Here is an 18,119-nt window from a genome sequence, read left to right on the forward strand (position 1 = left end):
TCCTTTTAAAATAAACACAGGTTTTTAAGTCAGTCTTTAGGATTTGGAGTTCTGCTTTGTGGTTTTTTGTTTTTGTTTTGGGGTTTGTTTTTTTTTCAACATACAGAGCCAGTAATGCCTCCAACAGTCTCACTGAAATGGCCAGTACCCAGGAATACAGGTACCATAAAGTGAGCAGGAATTATATGACCTGATCAGGGATGACCACCCAATTGAAAATATGCTATGCTGTGGGTCAGTACAGGTTATATAAATATTGAAGTAGTAACTGCAGGAGGGGATTCTGTTGCCTTTACAAAGTCTCAGAGTTACGAACTAAGATGGTTCACTTTTAGCAACAAGAACTGCACAGTCATAACAGGTCGTCACATGCTTTGTGGGAGTGGAATTACTGTGGGACACTTAGGCAGGAGCTGTAATCCGGAAACACAAGGCCTCTTTGCAGGAGGTAGGGTGTCCAGCAAAAAGTGATTTCATGTTCATCATGCAGTATTTGAAACAAGTGGATAAATCAGAGTAAAGAGGTTTAAAAATAGGTTGGTACAGTTTGTTTTCATAGCAAAGAGTGATTTCTTCTGAGGCATACTGTCTGAAGAGTAATTGTACTAGTTCTCTGAGGTCTGTGATTCTGATAATCTCCACTTTTGTTAAAAAAGAAAGGAAAAGAATGTTCCTACTCCTCACTAACATTCATTAACATCACAATTCTAAGAGAATGTGATCTCAGCATACCTTAAGGCTCAAAAATTAAAAGCTAAGTAGAAATACACCAGAATTTAAAATATTGGGAGTTTTACAAGAGGATAATATTGAGTTTAGATGTGACTCATGATTTCTAAATGCTTCAGGTATGCAACAGTGATTTGTATAGAGACTGGGTTGCATTAATGGAAGAGGAAGTTGCAGTGAGAGACTTGCTAACACTCAAAAGGCAGCTGTCATTCACAGATTCTAAGAACTTAAAAAAATGCGTAAATATGGAATCAGGAAACTTGGAATCAGGAAATGCGTAAACTTGGAATCAGGAAATAAAGGTAAAAGAAGTATTAAGATACAACTTCAAGTCCCAGTCTAATGAGGTCATGTAAGCATGGCTGCTAATTTCCAGAAGAACACCTTTTCACCCAATGGAAGAACTGGCAGTTTCCTGAGAACACCAGTCTTGTAAGGATGACAGAGAAAATATAACCAAAAATGTTTAATTCAAGACAACCACCATTTTTTTTCCTGATGAACAGTCTCCACATTCCCTGCAGTCAACATTTACCTTTAGAAAAGTATCTACTTTCAGTATTGACTTAAAAATTGACTATGTGGAGGTACTGATAAAAACAAGGCATTGATACTACTGATACTAACATATACTGTTAAAGAAATGTGGTGATTTTGGATTGGTAATGGAAGTATCCTTACTTCAGTACAAGCAGAAGACATATTTTTTAAACATTTCAAAATATTTTGGCACACAGATTTTACAGCACGACTTGGAATGTGTAGACTTTTCAGTCAGCTGTTCCGTATCTACATGCTATAGTTTTGCAGGAGATGATTCAATTGTTAACAATTTATAGTATTTACTGCCCTCCTGCTGCTAAGTAAACAGTTTTATAAACTAACTCATGCCCTTGCTGTAATAAACAGAGAGAAGACAGGAGTTGTATTAGTAAGAAGTCAGGATCTTCACTTTCTTGCAGGACAGCATACTTTCTGCTAATAGAAAGCAGATGCCCAAGCAGACACTTGGCAGAAGTGTGCTTGTCAGAACGGTACCTTGTCTAGGACTGACTGCTGTCGGTTTGGCCAGTGTCAGAAGCAACTGGGGGCAAGTACTGAACATGGTTGGGCATGTTTAAATGGGTATCCTAACTAGCTGGTGGAAGGTATGGGTTACTTCTCACTGAGCAGGAGGAATGGAATGTCAGAAGCATTTCTGGTAGCATTTATGATATCAGCTAGTATAGACCGGGAAAAAGGTCAGAATAGGTACATTTACATTAGTGGTTTAATGTGTAATGGAGGTCATGTTGAGCGTAATCATCCTTACAGCTGGAGTTGTGTGCCTTGTTCCAATGCGCTATACTGCTGTATGTGAAATGGCTCCTCTGCCAGGCAAATAAGGAGGCTGTACACAGCGGTGCCACATGAAGTACACAGCAATACAGACCTTTGTTTAGTGCTTCTCAGCCTCAGAAGAGCTGTGTTAAAGTAGGCTTAGATGAACAATAGCACGGGGTTTGTGTTGCCGAGTGCGGTTGGCCCGAAATCGAGGGTGGGGTACTTGAGTTAATCATCTCCATTCATCATCACCACCACCACCACCACCAGGAAAGATGGCTTCAAGCCACTTCTCTAGCTGTGTAGACTTGGCTTGATCTTCACACATAGCTGCCTCACAGCTACCTTAATTCCTGCTCTGCAAATGTTCCTCTAACAAAATTAGCAACTTCAGTTTTGATATCAGCAGGGCACGTACACGATATCCTCACTGCAGCAGACTGTGAGGGGGAAGGCAAAGCTGTTCCTGCAGTTGGATCTTGTTTCTGGACCACTTCTGCACATGGTGCTGCAAGACCAGTCAGAGTTAGGTCCAAATTGGAACTCAGCCTCCTTTGTTTATGGTATGATACACAGTAGCTGAACCCAGGGTTTTGTCATTCAGGCTGCATAGGTCAAAAGGAGATTCTGAAGCCTCCATATGAGGTTCTGTGGCCAAAGGGCCCATCCAGAAAGGCCAGTGCACACCAGGATGACGTCTCCTTATAAAGGCACAACCATTTTGACAAGAACATCTTTCTGTATACAGTTCAACAGTTTCAACTGCAATATATATGAATGACTGTATTTTCCAAAAGAAAAGCACAAGGTAACAACAAGGTGATTACAAACTGAATCATACACGGAATCACATAGAATCAATTAGGTTATAAAAGACCTCTGTGGTCATCGAGTCCAACCTATGACCAAACATCACCATGTCAATTAGACCATGGCACTACGTGCCACATCCAATTTTTCCTTAAATGCTTCCAGGGATGGTGACTCCACTACCTCCCTGGGCAGCCCATTCCAATGCCCAATCACTCTTTCTGTGAAGAAATTCCTCCAGATGTCCAACCTAAGCCTCCCCTGGAGCAGCTTATGTCCTCTCAGATGTATGTGAGGCTATGTCTTCTCACAGCCGAGGTGTCCTGATGGCCGAGACTTCCAACAGAGAAAGGTTCGCTTCCACCAAACGCATTGGGAAGGGCCCGCCAAAGGTGCAGACGCGGCCTCTCCGCATTTCTTAGGCTGAATTTGAGACCTGGAGATGGCATTAAAAAAGGTTCATTCTGACGCTGCTCCCTGCAGCGCATCCCCGGACACTTCGCAGCAGCCGCGGTTTACAGTCTGCTCACAGGCGAGCCTGAGCGCCTTCCCGACCAGCGCTGCCCTCCAGCTCCGGCAGCGGCCGCCGCCTTCCGCACGGCCGGGCTCTGCGGCCCCAGCCCCGCCACCTCCCCGCCGCCGCCGGGCGCGCAGGACACCGGCCCGGTGACGTGGGACGCTCGTTCGAGGCGCTCTCCCCGCTCAGCGCGGCGCCACCCCCGCCCCGGGACCCCCGCCGCGACCCCGAGGGCGGACGGGGGAATCCGCCACCCCGTCTGCCGCCCGAGCGCCTGGAGCGACGCCAGCCCCGCGCCCGCCGTAGCCGGGCGGGGCCGGGCGGGCAGGGCCGGCGGCGCCGGGCAGGGCAGCCCCGCCCCGCCCCGCTCCCCCCGCGCTCCCGGCGGGCGGCGCCGCGGGGTGACGGGCGGGTCTCGGCCACAGCCGAGTGCGGCGTCAGTTCCGGCGGGGAGCGCGGCGCGTGGGTCGGAAGCGCCGCGGCGGTGGCGGAGCGGAAAATGGCGACGGCCGCGCAGCTCACGGACGAGGAGCTCTTCTCGGAGCTGAGGCGCTTCGGCTTCTCCCCGGGGCCGGTCACCGAGAGCACCCGGCCCGTCTACCTGAAGAAGCTGAAGAAGCTGCGCGAGGATGAGCGGGCCGGGGCCCGCGGCGGCGGCGCCAACAAGACCCGGAACAGCAACAACAATAACACGGGGGCCGGAGCGGCGCCGGGCGGAGGCGGCGGCCCCGGGCGGGCGGCCCCGGCAGCGCGGTTGGCCGGCGCCGAGCACCCTTTCTTCCCCGGGGCTGCCGCCGGCGGCGGCCGGAGCCGCGCCGCACCCCCCGCCGGCGGTGGCAAAGTGCTGCTGGGCTTCAGCTCGGACGAGTCGGACGCGGAGAGCACCCCCCGGGGCCAGGCCGGCGGCAGGAGGGAGCGCGCTGCGCATCTGTTCCGCGGCCTCAGGCCCGCCGCTCCCCACGGCGTGAGCAGCAGCTCCCCACCGGAGGAGGCGGCCCGGCGGAAGCCCGGCTCCTGGTGGGGGGCAGCGGCCAGGAGGCCGGCGGCGACTCAGGGTGCGAGGGAGCTCGGGGACGGCGAGGAGGAGGGAGGAGAGGAGGAGGACGACGAAGAGGAGAAGGAGGAGGGGAGCGAGCAACAGCGGTGGAAGAACCGGACCGTGAACGGGAACCGGCTCCTCTCCTACGGCGGCAGCAGGGACAAGTACTCGGACTCGGAGGAGGAGGAGGCGGCGGGGGCGAGAGCCAAGCAGCAGGGACCGAAGGAGGAGTCTGCAGTTCGCCGGCCCAGACGGAGCCTCAGCAAGTCGCCTGCTCCATTCATAACAAGCAAATGCGCTGCAGCCGGCGCTGGCGTGATGGAGACGGGCCAAGAAAGGGCTGGCGGAGGCTGCGGTGCTGGTGTGCTCGTAACGAATGACAGGGCGGCGGGGGCGGCTGCTGTCGGCAGTCTAGACAGGGGCAGAAACGAGGAGGAGGAGGAGAAGGAGGAGGCAGCGGAGGGAAGAGGAGGAGGATGTGAAAATCTGGACTCTAGTCCTCCCAGCCCCAGATACCGCCTATCCAAGAAATCCCCATCAGTATTGTTGCTGCCACCACCGCTCACGGACGTGGACAGCGGTAAAATCACTGACCCTGCAGGCACCCTTAGGAAAGCGACCAATAATCATGTTCTCAGCGGTGCTCCTAGTAGCTATAATGTTGAATCCAGGATCTATTCAGCTACTAATAGCCTTCCCCCGAGTGGAGCCACCTCCTCCCTTAGACTCAACCACTCCAATCATACGGGTTCAAATCATACCTACCTGAAAAACGCCTACAAGAAGAATCTCTCTGAGCCCGAGGAGGAGCTTCTCCAGCAGTTCAAAAGAGAGGAGGTATCCACCACTGGAGGCTTCAGTGCACATTACCTGTCCATGTTCCTCTTAACTGCTGCATGTTTGTTCTTTCTGATACTGGGATTCACATACCTGAGAATGAGAGGTTCTGGAGTAGCTGAGGATGTGGGAGCCAACAGTAAGTATTAGGTGAAGGGTAAGAGCAGTTTCTGCAACTGGATGTAACAACTGTTAATACACCTTTGTAATCCTAGACATCCTTTACTGAACAGTTCTGGGCTCCACCTTAGTATAATCTCTCTGTAGAGGATGGTGCACAGAGAAAAATTGTCTTTCTTGAAGTATATACCTTGCAAGCTGGATAAGCATGCAAGACATTTGAGGATAAATTCAAATCCTGACGTTTTCCTGCTGTAATCTGTTGATACCTTGTTTTCTAGCAAGTTTTCTTCCCAAAACAGTCGTATGGGTTGTGTTCAATATAGCACGTGTATGGTTAATAGAGAATTGACGAGGTAAGGCTTTATGCTAATCTCACAGGAGAGATAAATGCACATTTAGATACCTAGGATTCCTGCAGGGCTAAAATTTGATTGTAGTTGTTTGGTAATAAAGCAGATTATTTTCGTTTGTGTGTTCTGAGGCTTGAAAAGGATCCTAGGTTGAGATGATGTTACATACTACCACAAACTTTGTGCAGTGAATGATTGTTTTCTAATAGGCACTTCTAAATTCAGTTGACAGTAATGTTTATATGTGAAATGCTGTTGTGTTTTAGTTTGAATTTCAGGGCATTTGTTTTTTTTTAATCCTGAATTATTTGGGAGCTTCTTTAATGTATGAAAGTAACTTCTTGGAATGGATATAAAAGCTACCATTTTCTATTCACAAAGCATACAAAAATGGAAACGTGCCACCTAAGGGTAGTGATTCATGCTAATTCAATTCTTGGCTGGTCTGAAACGGACAGTGAAGATTCTAACATCAGCAAGAAAAATCATGCCACTGCTGTCTTGATTTGTCACTGATCCTAATGAAAAATTATGCAAGAAGCTAGTCTTGGGATATAAGAGCGTTAGAAGGGTCTTTGCAACTTGCATTTATCTTGAAATAATCGACGAAGGCATGTGGGGTGTATGCACGTGTGTACATTTCTTTGTGGGCATGTATACAGTGCCTTGTAAGGAGCGATCAGACTGTTCTCTTGGGATCTTCTAGATGTCACAGGGCAGAAGTAGCAGTGTGGGCTGCTTTTTTGTTGTCTTTCTTTTTTTTCTGTTTCCTTTTGAACGTTATTCATTACGTAATGGTAGCAGAATAGTTCTTAATTGCTATTTTGCAGTCTTTTGGGGGCATAAGTAAAAGATTTGGTGTTTAGGAAGGACAGTAGCACCAAGGAGTTAAGACACTTGCAATGGTTCAGTTGCTGTCCACGTGGCTCTTAACTGCTGTTCAGTCTTGTTTTTTGGGAAGGCTGTGAACATACACAGGTGGGCTAAAATTGGATACAGTATAGTGTGACTGTGGGGGCTACTCATACTTTGTGATTAGCTTCTGGCCATAACTGCTAGAGACATACCTACATTTTGTTATGTATTCATAAGCTGCATAATTGCACTAACATGTATTACATACTTTTTCTAGTATTGAAATATGATTATTTTAATAGGGGAGAAGGTCTGTCAGCCTACCGGGGTAAACTTTCTGACTACCAGAGTCAGTGGTTGAGTTAAAATTGGCCTGTCATCATTACTGATAAAGCTAAATGTCTCAACAATGCAGATAGAAATAGTACTTAAAGTTCAAAGTGTTGGTTTTTTTTTTTTTATTGGAAGAAAACTTCTTTTTTAATGTGTGAACTTTCCTATAGAGCATGTGGGATGCCTGCATTGAGTGTATTGACCATAAATAGAAATTAACCCAGGTGGAACTGTACAGGGAAAATTGTCATCTTTTACCCTTTTGCTTAGGTTGGGCTGCCCAGTCTTATAGCCCAGTGTTGCTTGGTAGTTCAGTTAAGCCTGTTCTTATTTGCTGTCTTTTCAGTGGAACTCCTGAAAGTGGATTTCCAGAAGAATTTTTCTGGCAGTGGCACTGGCATTTCTTCTGTCCTACTTCCTCACAGCCCCAGGCTTTGTTGTAATGTAAAAAATGGGAACAGGGGGAATAGTGCCCTTTGGAAGAAGCAAACAGTGGGTTTTGTGTCTAGCTCCTTTGATTGAAAGAGGAGCAGACCACTTCTTTTAAGTAATGTGGGAATGATCAGGAAATTACCTTTCCCATATGTTCAGCATGTGCTCTCTAAATTCTTTCTATTCAAATAGGCATATGGAACAAAAATATGGTAGGTCTGTAGAACAGGCAAGAACAGACAAGACAGGCCATTTAAGACTGATTTTTACTAAAAAGGGAGAGAACCTTGTTTTTTATTAGGTGATTCCTAAGTTTAAATAGCATTCAAGTGAGCCCTTTGGCTCTTATGCTTATATGGATCTACAGTCTGTTTTCTTTATAGAAACAGAACCGATTCAGACTTGTTTATTAAAAAGAATGGTATATCTCAAGAAACCACCTTTTCATTTAAGTGATTGGATACTGAGGTTTTTCTTCTTTTAAATGGTTGCAGATAAGACTCTGTTGGGTGAGAGTGATTTCATTGTGAAAAAAGTGTTATTTTCAACTCCAAACCATGTTGTAAAAAGTTTTAGAATTCAGCAGAGTTGCGCTATATCCATCTCCATAATTTTTGTGACAAAACAATACAGACAGTTGTTTATATATTTGAGTGGCTTCTTATTTAAACTATGCAGGGAATGATGCACAATGAGCTTAATGTTAGTTTTCTTAATAGTTAATTGCCTAAAATTAAATGCAATTAAAATAAGGTGATAGTATGTTTGTGACATTGAAAAATATTTATCACCAAGTACATTCAATATCAACACTTAAAATATTTGTCAGGCTGTAAGCTGAGAACAAAGGAGGTATGTGTAATGAGGGGAAGGCTTAAAACGGTGTTGGGATTGAGTTTAGGCCAGGTATAATAATGTAAATGAGAAGGGGTGAGCAGAAAACTTCAGAAGAGATTTGTCGCTTATATCATGCAAAATGTTCAAATGATTTTTTTATTCAGAGCTCTGAAATAGCTATGAAGTGCTTTAGTTTTTCCACACGTGGCATAAAATGTTCAAAGACAAATCAGAACTGGGCTAATTCTTCTACCTGGGCTAATTCTCATCTAACCTATAAATGGTCACTAGAAGTAAGGTTTTTATGCATTTTGCTGTCTAAAATATAGATAACTGTCTATCAGGCTTTTCCTGAACCCACTGAAGTTGAACTACTCTTTAAACTTGCATAAAAGACCAACTAATGCATAAGTGCATGTTGTGCACTTTTTGTCTCTCAGAGCGCTGTATGTGAAAACGATCACTTTGGGCTTGGTGCTGGTAACCTCATTCATGTTGCCTTTGCTATAAAGCAAGTTTTGCTTGCACCTGCCTTCAGAATACCATGGAATTGTATCAACTTCTTGCCAAACCTTCTTGCATAGTGTTTTGTCAGGAAAATGGTTGACTTTATTTGAGTCTACTTTCTAGGGTTCTTCCAACCGTGAAGAGCTGGGTATCTCTTCCAGCTTCTGTGGTTTTGCGATGTTACTCTGAGCACCTCAAGTGGCTGCTCCTGGGAGTTAATTCTAAAGTTATTTTTCATAAAAAATTGATAACTATATCAGATCAGTTGATGTTGCTTTTAGATCTGGTTCACCTTTCTGAAGGATGCGGGCAGTGGTACAGGTGCTGTTTAAGGTTGTAATCTGAAATCGGTTGCATTTAAATTGCTTCTACTGTTTCTGGTCCAGCACTTTGTCTGGGAAGTAGCTGATGTGGCAAAAACCCCAAACCAACAAAACCACCACAACAAAAAACTGTTTTCTGAAGCTTTCAGGTAGGTCTTGTTTAAAATCCTGTGTTCTTATTAGGAGAGGCTTTTTAAAGTGACATCTGTTGCTAGTAATTTTGGTCTTTCTGTGATACTTGTTACAAAACAACTGCTAGGAGGATAATCCTTACTATATTTGCTACAATTTGTGTTTTTGAAATGTTAATTCAGGGAGATTTAGTAGTTGTGTATATTGCAAGTGGAAGCTTATGCAAATCACAATTCTAAGAGTTTAATTCAATTCCATTGATGTTCTTTTGTTCTTGACTTCTAAATCTCTTGGGTTTTAAAACTTCAGTGGAATTTTATGCAAGGAATTTATTTGGTAAGAAGTTAACTTGCTGGATAAAGGAGAAGATGATGACTGCTATGCTCACAGGCCTGCAAATTACTATTAAAGTGCTATGGTATTTCACAGATAAATCTACTTGTTATAAATCTACTTGCCGTCTAAGATCACCTTCTCAGAAGTGTCTATATTCTTGACAGTGTTGGCTTTAATGGAAGAAAATTAGTTTTGCATAAAACCTATTTACAGAAGAGGAGATAGCAAAGGGAGGGGTTAAAATTAAAAGATTTGCAGAGTTCCTGTGTTGTGTGGATATTAATGTTGCTTGTGGTTTGCAAAGAATACTCTGACTTGTATTTACGATACAACAACTTCTATTGAAATATTAGCATATAGCTGTTTCATTTTCTGTATGTTGCCTTAAACCCTAGTTAGCAAGTGTTTCTCTTCTAGGTGATATAAAAGAAAATCCTGATGTGTATCTTAAAGATTAATCTCACTTGTAGCGATCTCAGTTCTGTGGTTTGGTGAGATTTGGATCAAGATCAGTAGATTAAAAAAAATGCCTAGGCTGCCTTCATAAGGTAAAGCCTGTTAGAATAGTTAAATTTCCTTAGGATCCCTGATGATTTTAAACTTTATCTTCCTTATGGTATGTCAGAAATAATTCTTTAAAACGAGGAACAAATTTGTCCTTTTATCTAGGAAAGTCCAAGTAATTATTATATAGTCCCTTTCATCTAGACTTTTGTCTGGGGAAGTCCTAATAATTGCTATATAGTGCAGAATAAGTAATCTTAGCTGACAATTTCAAGTCCTTCCTAAAGGATAATAAACAGTCTATTTACCTTTGCAGCAGATCTGCAGTATGAAATATAAATATGAAAATTACTCACCAGTGTTTGGAACAAAAATTATGTAAATTCAGAATTCCTGTTTTTAGCAGAGTTAGTGTTGTTTGATACTTTGTTCAGAATATTTAGAAATAGTTTGCATTCATACCTTAAATGTGCCTTTGTTTGCAGATGGGCACGAAACTTTCCTTACGCCATGATTGCAGATTCTTACTATGAATTTTTTTCAATGTTACTGTTTTAGGCTATGCTTTTTTGTGAAGTAAGTAATGGGAAATCAGAACTAGAATTACTTGCCTGAGGGGCAGGGATGCAGAAGAGCTCTGACAGGGTCTGTTTTCATTAGGTATCAAAAACTAATAAAAAAATTGCACTGCATTCCATAGTGCATAGTTTTCTCAAAAGAAAATTTGCCTTCTGGTGTGATAAAATTAAAGATGATCTAGAATCTGAAAGCAGATCTTGTTGCAATTTTTCCATTTTAAAAAACATTTCAGACTAGAAATGTGTGGGAAAGCAAAAAGCAAATTCATGTTTTATCTGTTAAGAGCCTTTGCCACCTCTAATACTATTCAAGCACAACGCAATCTTTGTGCTTATTACAGATGAATAGTGATAGTGGGTGCACTGGAAATACTTTAAAGAAGAGCCCACAGTACACAAGGACTTAAATTTAGCTTGTAGGAGCCCCACTTTGCACTGTTTCATGATCTATAATTATTCCAGTACAAGAGGAGAATCAGGCCTGCAGTCTTCCTATTTCTGGGAAATAACTGTGTTTTTAAAAATCATGTACCTTTGAATCCTTTTGACATCTACGTTTCATCTGAGAGTAGTAGGCTGCAAAACTTTAGCTTGACTGCTTACCCAGCCCAACTGGCAGAAGTTGTTAAGTTGCACTGAACTGCTCTCTGTCATCCTTCTAGACTTGTGCTTCAGAAACGGTATGAACATGTGAACAGGCCAGAGCTGCTGTTTTGAGAAAGTTGTTTGGTCACTTCACTGAAAAGCTTAGGCAAGTAGATTAAGCAAGTACATCAGTTTTTATTGATGAAAGTGCTTTTCCAATGCTGTGGAGAATCATGGAGTCTGTTGTAATTCTGAGGCATAGATTCCTTCCACCTTTTAAGTTCTTATGGATATTTGTATTCTCTGGTAAAACTAGTTGTCTGTTGTGGTAGGCTGGGGGGGGTAAGTTGACTGGTTAATGGATTGTGAAATCAAGGTATATTAAAATGAAAAACACATTTTTTGGGGGGACTCATGTGTTGCTAAGAACTTCATTGGTACTATCTTTGTCATTACTTTTCTTTTCTTGGCTCCTGCTAGTAGGTCTAGAGTTGTGGGAGAAGGTGGCAGTGCCTTTGCTGTGATTACAGTGAATGAGGCTGTGGTGTAACTCTGCCAATGGTCAAAGTAGTTTCTGTCCACTGGTAGTGTTACTGATGGAAAGAAGCATACTGATGAGTGCAAGGATAGATTGAAGAGCAACTGCACCTCTTAAAGCTGATCTTGTGTAGATTCTGTCTGTGTAGAAAGCTTGCTTGAGTTTATAATGTCCAGTGTCAAGTCTTACTGTGCTATACTTCCCACAATGCTATTTAGTGCTGTTTCTCTGTTCTGGGTGTTTACAGTACACTGTGGAGGGTGAGAGTAGGTACAAGTTAACCATGAAACAGGCAAACGTGGTGTGCTATTTGGCCCAGCTTGCTGGAGGAGTTGTGCTGTTACGGCTAGCATTTTGCAGAGATTAATTCTTCTTTTTTTGGAAAGGAAAGGATCAAATTTTCTGCTTACTGAGAGTCATATTGTAACATCAAGGCATCTTGAATAATGCTGCCCGTTTAGTCTGCTTAAAACGAACTCTGAGTGACAGACTGAATTGATGCAAAAATCTGTTTAATGTGGGGAGGAGAAGAGTAGGGGCTTAAAAAGAGAGGTCTAACATTGAATTAAGGGGCATTAAAACTTCCTAAATAGTTACAGAATCATATTCTGATTTGGAAGGGAACCACAAGGATCATCAAGTCCAACTTGTAAGTGAATGGCTCGTGTGGGGATCAAACCCACAACCTTGGCCTTATTAACACCATGCTCTAACTAAGATCTGTTGAATTCTAGTGATACTGTGCTAGATAATTAAGAAATAAGTCTGTTCATAAATGAGAGATTGTAGAACAATTCCTAGGCCAGTTATTCTTTGTCTCAGAGAAGGCCGCTTACTTAAATAAAAATTGAAAAATGGCTTGTTGGGGAATAATTATTGTATATACATAATAAGATTTCCTTCATACTGCCTTTATTCACGTAAGTCTTAATATAGGATCACATTCCCTTAACCTTTTATTTATTGAAAAATACAAGAAACTTTTATACTTGTACTCACAGTGTCTTGGGTAAATGCAGCAGCCGCCTGTCCTTGCTGGGCATCAACTGAATGAAATTTTATCACAGGAGAACTGTTGGGGTGAGGTGGATAAATGTAGTCTTATTCCTGACTAGATTTAAGGCTACATCGAGATCTTAATTTTACTTTAGTCCACAGAAAAGTATTTCTTTGATGGTCAGTTAAGTCTCTGAATTGGAGAAGCCTCAGACTGTCCTTTGACTTCGTAACTTCTTGTAAGCTTTAGGGTATTTTCAATAGTCTGTGTATCAAAGCTGCTTGCCCTAACAATGTGTCCCCTCAATACTCAACCATCTCACTGTGTAGTTGTACAATGAAATGTTCCACAGCACTTGATTCAGCAGTGCTATCCTAGTGTCTGTTCAGCATCATCAACCTCCACAGCACAAGCCCTTAAGTATCCTCCATCTCACAACTTCATCAAACAAATTTTTATCTGAATATGTAGCTGTTGGCCATAGAGAAAAGAACTCTAGCTGTAGAACTAATCCAAACCTGTCAGTTGATACTGAGCAATGGAGCATTTACTGGGAATGACAGGTTTCATTTATCAAATGGTAGATATGCGATTGTTGTTGGTTTTATTTTTGGGTTTTTTTTTTTTGTTTGTCTTGTTAGTGTTACCTGAAACTGCGCTTGGTTTTGGTGTGAGGTAGTTCAGTGTTTGTTGTTGCCTTTTTTTTCTTTTTTTGATTCCCAGGATATTTTCTGGGAAATGGTAAAACATTATAATGAAAATTTCTGTCCGTACCTGGCTATATGTAAAGATGTAGTGTGCTTTTTGTTCTTTTTGAGATGTCAGGCCTTAGACAACCAAAGAGGATTTTGTTGAGTGACAGACTGGGTGGGGCTTGGGTGGCAAAACCCTGTGAGACCTCTTTCACAGGCTGTGGAAGTCCACAGTCAAATCTAATTATGGGGAAAGGCCAGTCTGAAGTCTTGCTTGTACTGTTTCTCATTCTTGCAAATTCCTTGGAAATACTTTACTGTTACTTTATAAATATGAAAAAAAGCATTTATGAAATTCCTAGGTGGTGTCTTGAAAAGGAGAGTATGTTATCTGGTTCATTGTAGTCTGTTTCTGCACTGGTGTACACCTGACGTATGACCCAAGAAAGTTTCTGGAGGTTAGAGGCACAGTGTATTTCAAAGAAAAAGCTGGTTGGTTTTTGGATTATTTTGTTTGGGGTTTTGTTTGGTTTTTTTTGTTTGTTTGGTTTGGTTTGGTTTTGGTTTTTTGTTTGGTTTTGTATGTGTTTTTTGGGGGGGTGGTGGGGTTGTCAAAGGAATTTTATGCTGTCCTGGGGAGACTTTGCCTACCTGAGAAAATGAGGGCAGAGATGCAGATTTCCTTCTGGAGAAGGAACTAGTATCATTCCTTATTTTTGGGTTTCGTTTCTCTCATCTGTAAGCATGAGAAGTACTTATGTAAAAGCAGATGTGGATAAAAGTGTTTGTAAATCACTAGGGGAAATAGGGAATCTGAGCTGTGTTGGGTACTTTGTATCTTATATATATCACAGTTAAATGTTAATTTTGATATAAACTCAGGAGAAAAATAAAGTGGAGTGTTGAGAACACCTAAAAGAGCCATACTGCTGGACTGTCTGTATAGTGTCCTTTGAGCTAAGAGTTCTTCATTTCACTTTAAAAAAAAAGAATTACCAGACTTGAGTACTCCTAAGAGCTCATTCTTCAGAAGGGGCAGGTATATGTGCACAGTCCAATTTGATGATCCTAGGGGTGTATTGTGATCAGTACCTGTTAAGTTTGACTTCCATCAAAGGTGGTACTCCCTGCAGAAATGCTGCAGACTGTTTTTTAGGTTGTTTACATTCAGCACAGGTACGTCTTTGTACTTTGGAATTGTACAATGCAGTGACTAATGCATTTTTTTATTTATAACTTTTTAAATACTGACTTTTTTCTCTTGACCTTCAGCTAAAGGTGATGCTTATTGAATTAACAAAAAAGATGTGTAGATTGAGTACATGAAATGCACATGAAGAAGCACGAGGAGGAGGTAACAATGAGACGTAAAATCCAAAATTGTTTTTTTAATAATATATAGGATGTGTGGTATCAAAGTCATTCCTTTGGGAGAGCAAACTGGAGGGAAATCAAGTGAAAGTAGCAGCCCTGTGAAGGAGCTGTCCTGGTGATTTGAGGACCAAAGGCCAGGTGGGATCTGCCTATCCCTTCTGTAAAGGGAATGAATTAGCTATTTGCCATTCAGGAGATGGGAGTTTACTGAGCTGCTTTCACAAGCCTTGGCATCGGACTAGTATCTAAATGGCCATCTTTCTTAAGCATGATACATGGTTTGAGGAAAGAGAGTTAGGATCTTATGCAAACTTTTATAGTTTAAACACTGAGCTTTGTACTACTATGACTTAGGTACTATGGAGCTCTCGTGGTCCAATGCTGTGATAAGATTTTATTGTCCCTAGTGTTTGAGATCTTGGTCATCACTTGTACTTCCTTTCTGTCCTTTTTTTTTTTTGCTGTTTCTCTTTGTCAGATGAGTTTCTTGCCAAGCAAGGTTCTTTCTGCTCTCTAGATCCACCTGGCTCAAAAGTGCATATAGTACTGCTAGTACACCTTAATCCACGAGCTGATGATGTAACCTTTAACTAATAGGTATAACCTGTTTAATAAACAATTACAATAACAACATTACAAGTCTTAGTTCAAGCAGATTCTTCAGCTGAGTAAAGAATAATGGTGTGTTAGTCCAGTTGTTCCCTTCAGATAATAATTTTTATTTGAGCCAGTTAGATTATACTGTCAGACAAATGCAGCTGCTATGCTGGACAGCCTGAAAGGTTTACCAGCTCTAAAGAGTCTTAGTCCAGTGGAGTAAAAATGGAAGTTACTCAATATTGCCTGCTGTTATGCATCTCCAGTCAAGTGGTATGTGTTGTGAATTACTGCTGAGCTCATCCTGATTTTGGGTTCTGCAAACTCCTGCAATTTGAGATGGGCAGTTATGCTTCTTCTCTTTAGCTAATACAGGTAATTCTGGCAAAGTGACTGCTGCTTCCACAGTGAAAGCTCATTTTTGTCATGCTGAGAGACCTGCTAGCACCTACCTCTGTATGTCCTGCATGGAGCACCTATTTTCAGAATTCTACTGTCATGTTCAGGCTTTATAAAGATCATATTGTTCAGCAATTCTGCTGCTCTTAGTGCAGCAGACACTGATAGACCAATGTGTGCCAAATAGTTAAAAGGACAGAGGCTCATCAGAACCCCAGTTTTAAAAATGAAAAATCCCAATTTGATCTTTATCTTGACTTTGCACTCGTGATTGAGGGTGTCTTAAGAGTCCTGTTAGTGTTCTTCATTTGAATGTTACTTTTGGATGCTGTAAACTGTTTGTATTGTTACAGTAGAGGTTATAACTGGATATTTTTATGCTGAAATTCTTCAAGACAGAAATCCTTACTGCTTATAAGAGGTCACTGGATGATTTTTCTGTCAAGACCCTTGGCAAAGTGACAGTAGATTCGCTATTTAATTGCAGCTTCCCATTGATTCTTAAACTTTGTGTTTTAATAACACTTGCTTTATGAGTGCTTTCCATTTTGAACTTTGGAGTTTGAGGAAAGCAGAACACTTCCTAGTTTAACGTAAAGCTGCTTGTATTGCCATGCTTCCAAGGTGGAGTTTCCCCTGTTTTTTCATTTGTGTTTATTTATTGAAGTGTTGGATATTTTTTGACCTTATAAAATGTAAGGAGCTAAAATATTTGGGAGGGGCACAAAAGAAAGGAGAAGAGCTATTGCAGAAGCCTGTTCCAATTCTTTTGCAAATGAAGATATTCTCTACCCATTGTAAAATGCTGGTATGTGTCTGAAGTCTAATGTTTCTCCTGATAATGTTTTGCAAATGCTGATAAGAGCAATCTCGGTGTGGTAATTTGTGGTTTGCTTTTTTTTTTTTCCCCCTACATACACACTAGCCAATGATGCAGACTGTGTGTATGTGTGTGCAAGGAATGTGATTTTACCTAATTTTTACAATACACAGCAAACGCCCTTCTGAGCCACTTTCCCTAATAGAACAGAGACAACTGCTTTTTCTGTATTTTGTAATATAATGCAAAAGAGCATATGTGCAAATTCTTTTACTATAAAACATTTCCTTAAACTGGCAGGCATAAAACTCCAGAAGAGGATAGTTATAATAAAGTTTAAGAATCATTTCAGGTTTCCACAAATACAGATCATGAAAAATTATTTTGTAACTAACCTAGAAGCTTAACATGCCCTTGCTTAAGTCTGCTCTTATACTGAGTATGCTTCAGTGAGATTAATATAAGCATAGAGGAGACAGAATTTGGGTTCCTGAGTGTGTGTAGCAGCTCTAAGTAATCCTGGAGTGTTTGGTGACTGGCATTTTCTGCCTCTGATTACACACTTCCCCTACACCCTGAGTTAGGGGTATAACAGTTCCTAAATCTTTTCTGCCTAAATTTCCCATTTGTCTGTTGAACTGGGGAATTAAAATGCAGTATTGTTTTCTTACTCATAGTGGCGTTTTAACTTGTTTTGTTTCTTGGTGTGGCTGCCTCAGTTCTTGTTCGAACTCATTTACTTATTCATCTGTTGTATGCAGTTATTTCTACAGCACCTTCTAGTAGAAAAATACCAACTTCCATTCTTTTTTCATAAACATGGGTAGGTTGCACATCCTTCCTTTTGAAACAAACAGTCTCTATACTATAGCTCTGTAGGATGTTTTTTAGGATACAGGAGTTCAGGAAAAAGGGAGGCAGTCTCTGTTTTTAAGATATGCAGGTATTAGTACGAGGTATCAGCTTTGTTTGAAATGGGCACTTCAGTGCAGGAAATTCTGGCCAACTGCAGTATTTATGGAGTGAATGTGGCAATAATGTAGTGAAAATTTCCTCTTAAGTCAGCTTTGATGTCCTAGCAACATTTTCAGTTCTGGATTTATTTTATAAGGCTTTTTACTTAAAAAAGATAACATTCTTAAGAACTGACAACTTACTGGGATATCTACAGGCACTGCTGTGCTGATTTAAAAGTAAACTGGCAGGAGAAATGAACCCAACTCAAGAGAGATTACAAGTCGGAGTTACAATTTACTAAAAAGATTACAATAAATGCAGTGATACAGAGAGAACTGGTTTTCACCCCCAAAACTAGAGGTATAACCCAGCACCCTATACATTCAGAAATAGATTATGGAATTATAGTGATTTGGTTAAAAACGTCAACGTAAAAAGGGGGGGTACACAGAGTTGCAAAAAACTTCAGCAGTTGCTTTCATAATGAGGAATAGGACTCTTGTGGAAGAGGGAAAGACTGAGGAATGAAGTAAAGGCCTTAATATTGTGGAGAGGCTGAATAGAGTGATAATCTTATTCTGATACAAAGACA

The 18,119-nt window shown here is 41.6% G+C and overlaps 1 protein-coding gene across 1 annotated transcript in view; it reads left to right on the forward strand.

The window, feature by feature from the left end:
• The first annotated feature begins 3,840 nt into the window (after positions 1 to 3,840).
• The window catches only part of LEMD3 (LEM domain containing 3), a 41,878-nt gene continuing 27,599 nt past the window's right edge, over positions 3,841 to 18,119 (forward strand). Inside the window, exon 1 of the mRNA XM_050325348.1 lies at positions 3,841 to 5,397. Coding sequence (XP_050181305.1) covers positions 3,882 to 5,397 — 1,516 coding nt within the window. The 5' untranslated portion in view covers positions 3,841 to 3,881. The remainder of the gene's footprint in view (positions 5,398 to 18,119) is intronic.

This window comes from Myiozetetes cayanensis, unplaced genomic scaffold (genome assembly GCF_022539395.1).
Source record: "Myiozetetes cayanensis isolate MyiCay16 unplaced genomic scaffold, myiCay2020 scf3, whole genome shotgun sequence".
Taxonomy (NCBI): domain Eukaryota; kingdom Metazoa; phylum Chordata; class Aves; order Passeriformes; family Tyrannidae; genus Myiozetetes; species Myiozetetes cayanensis.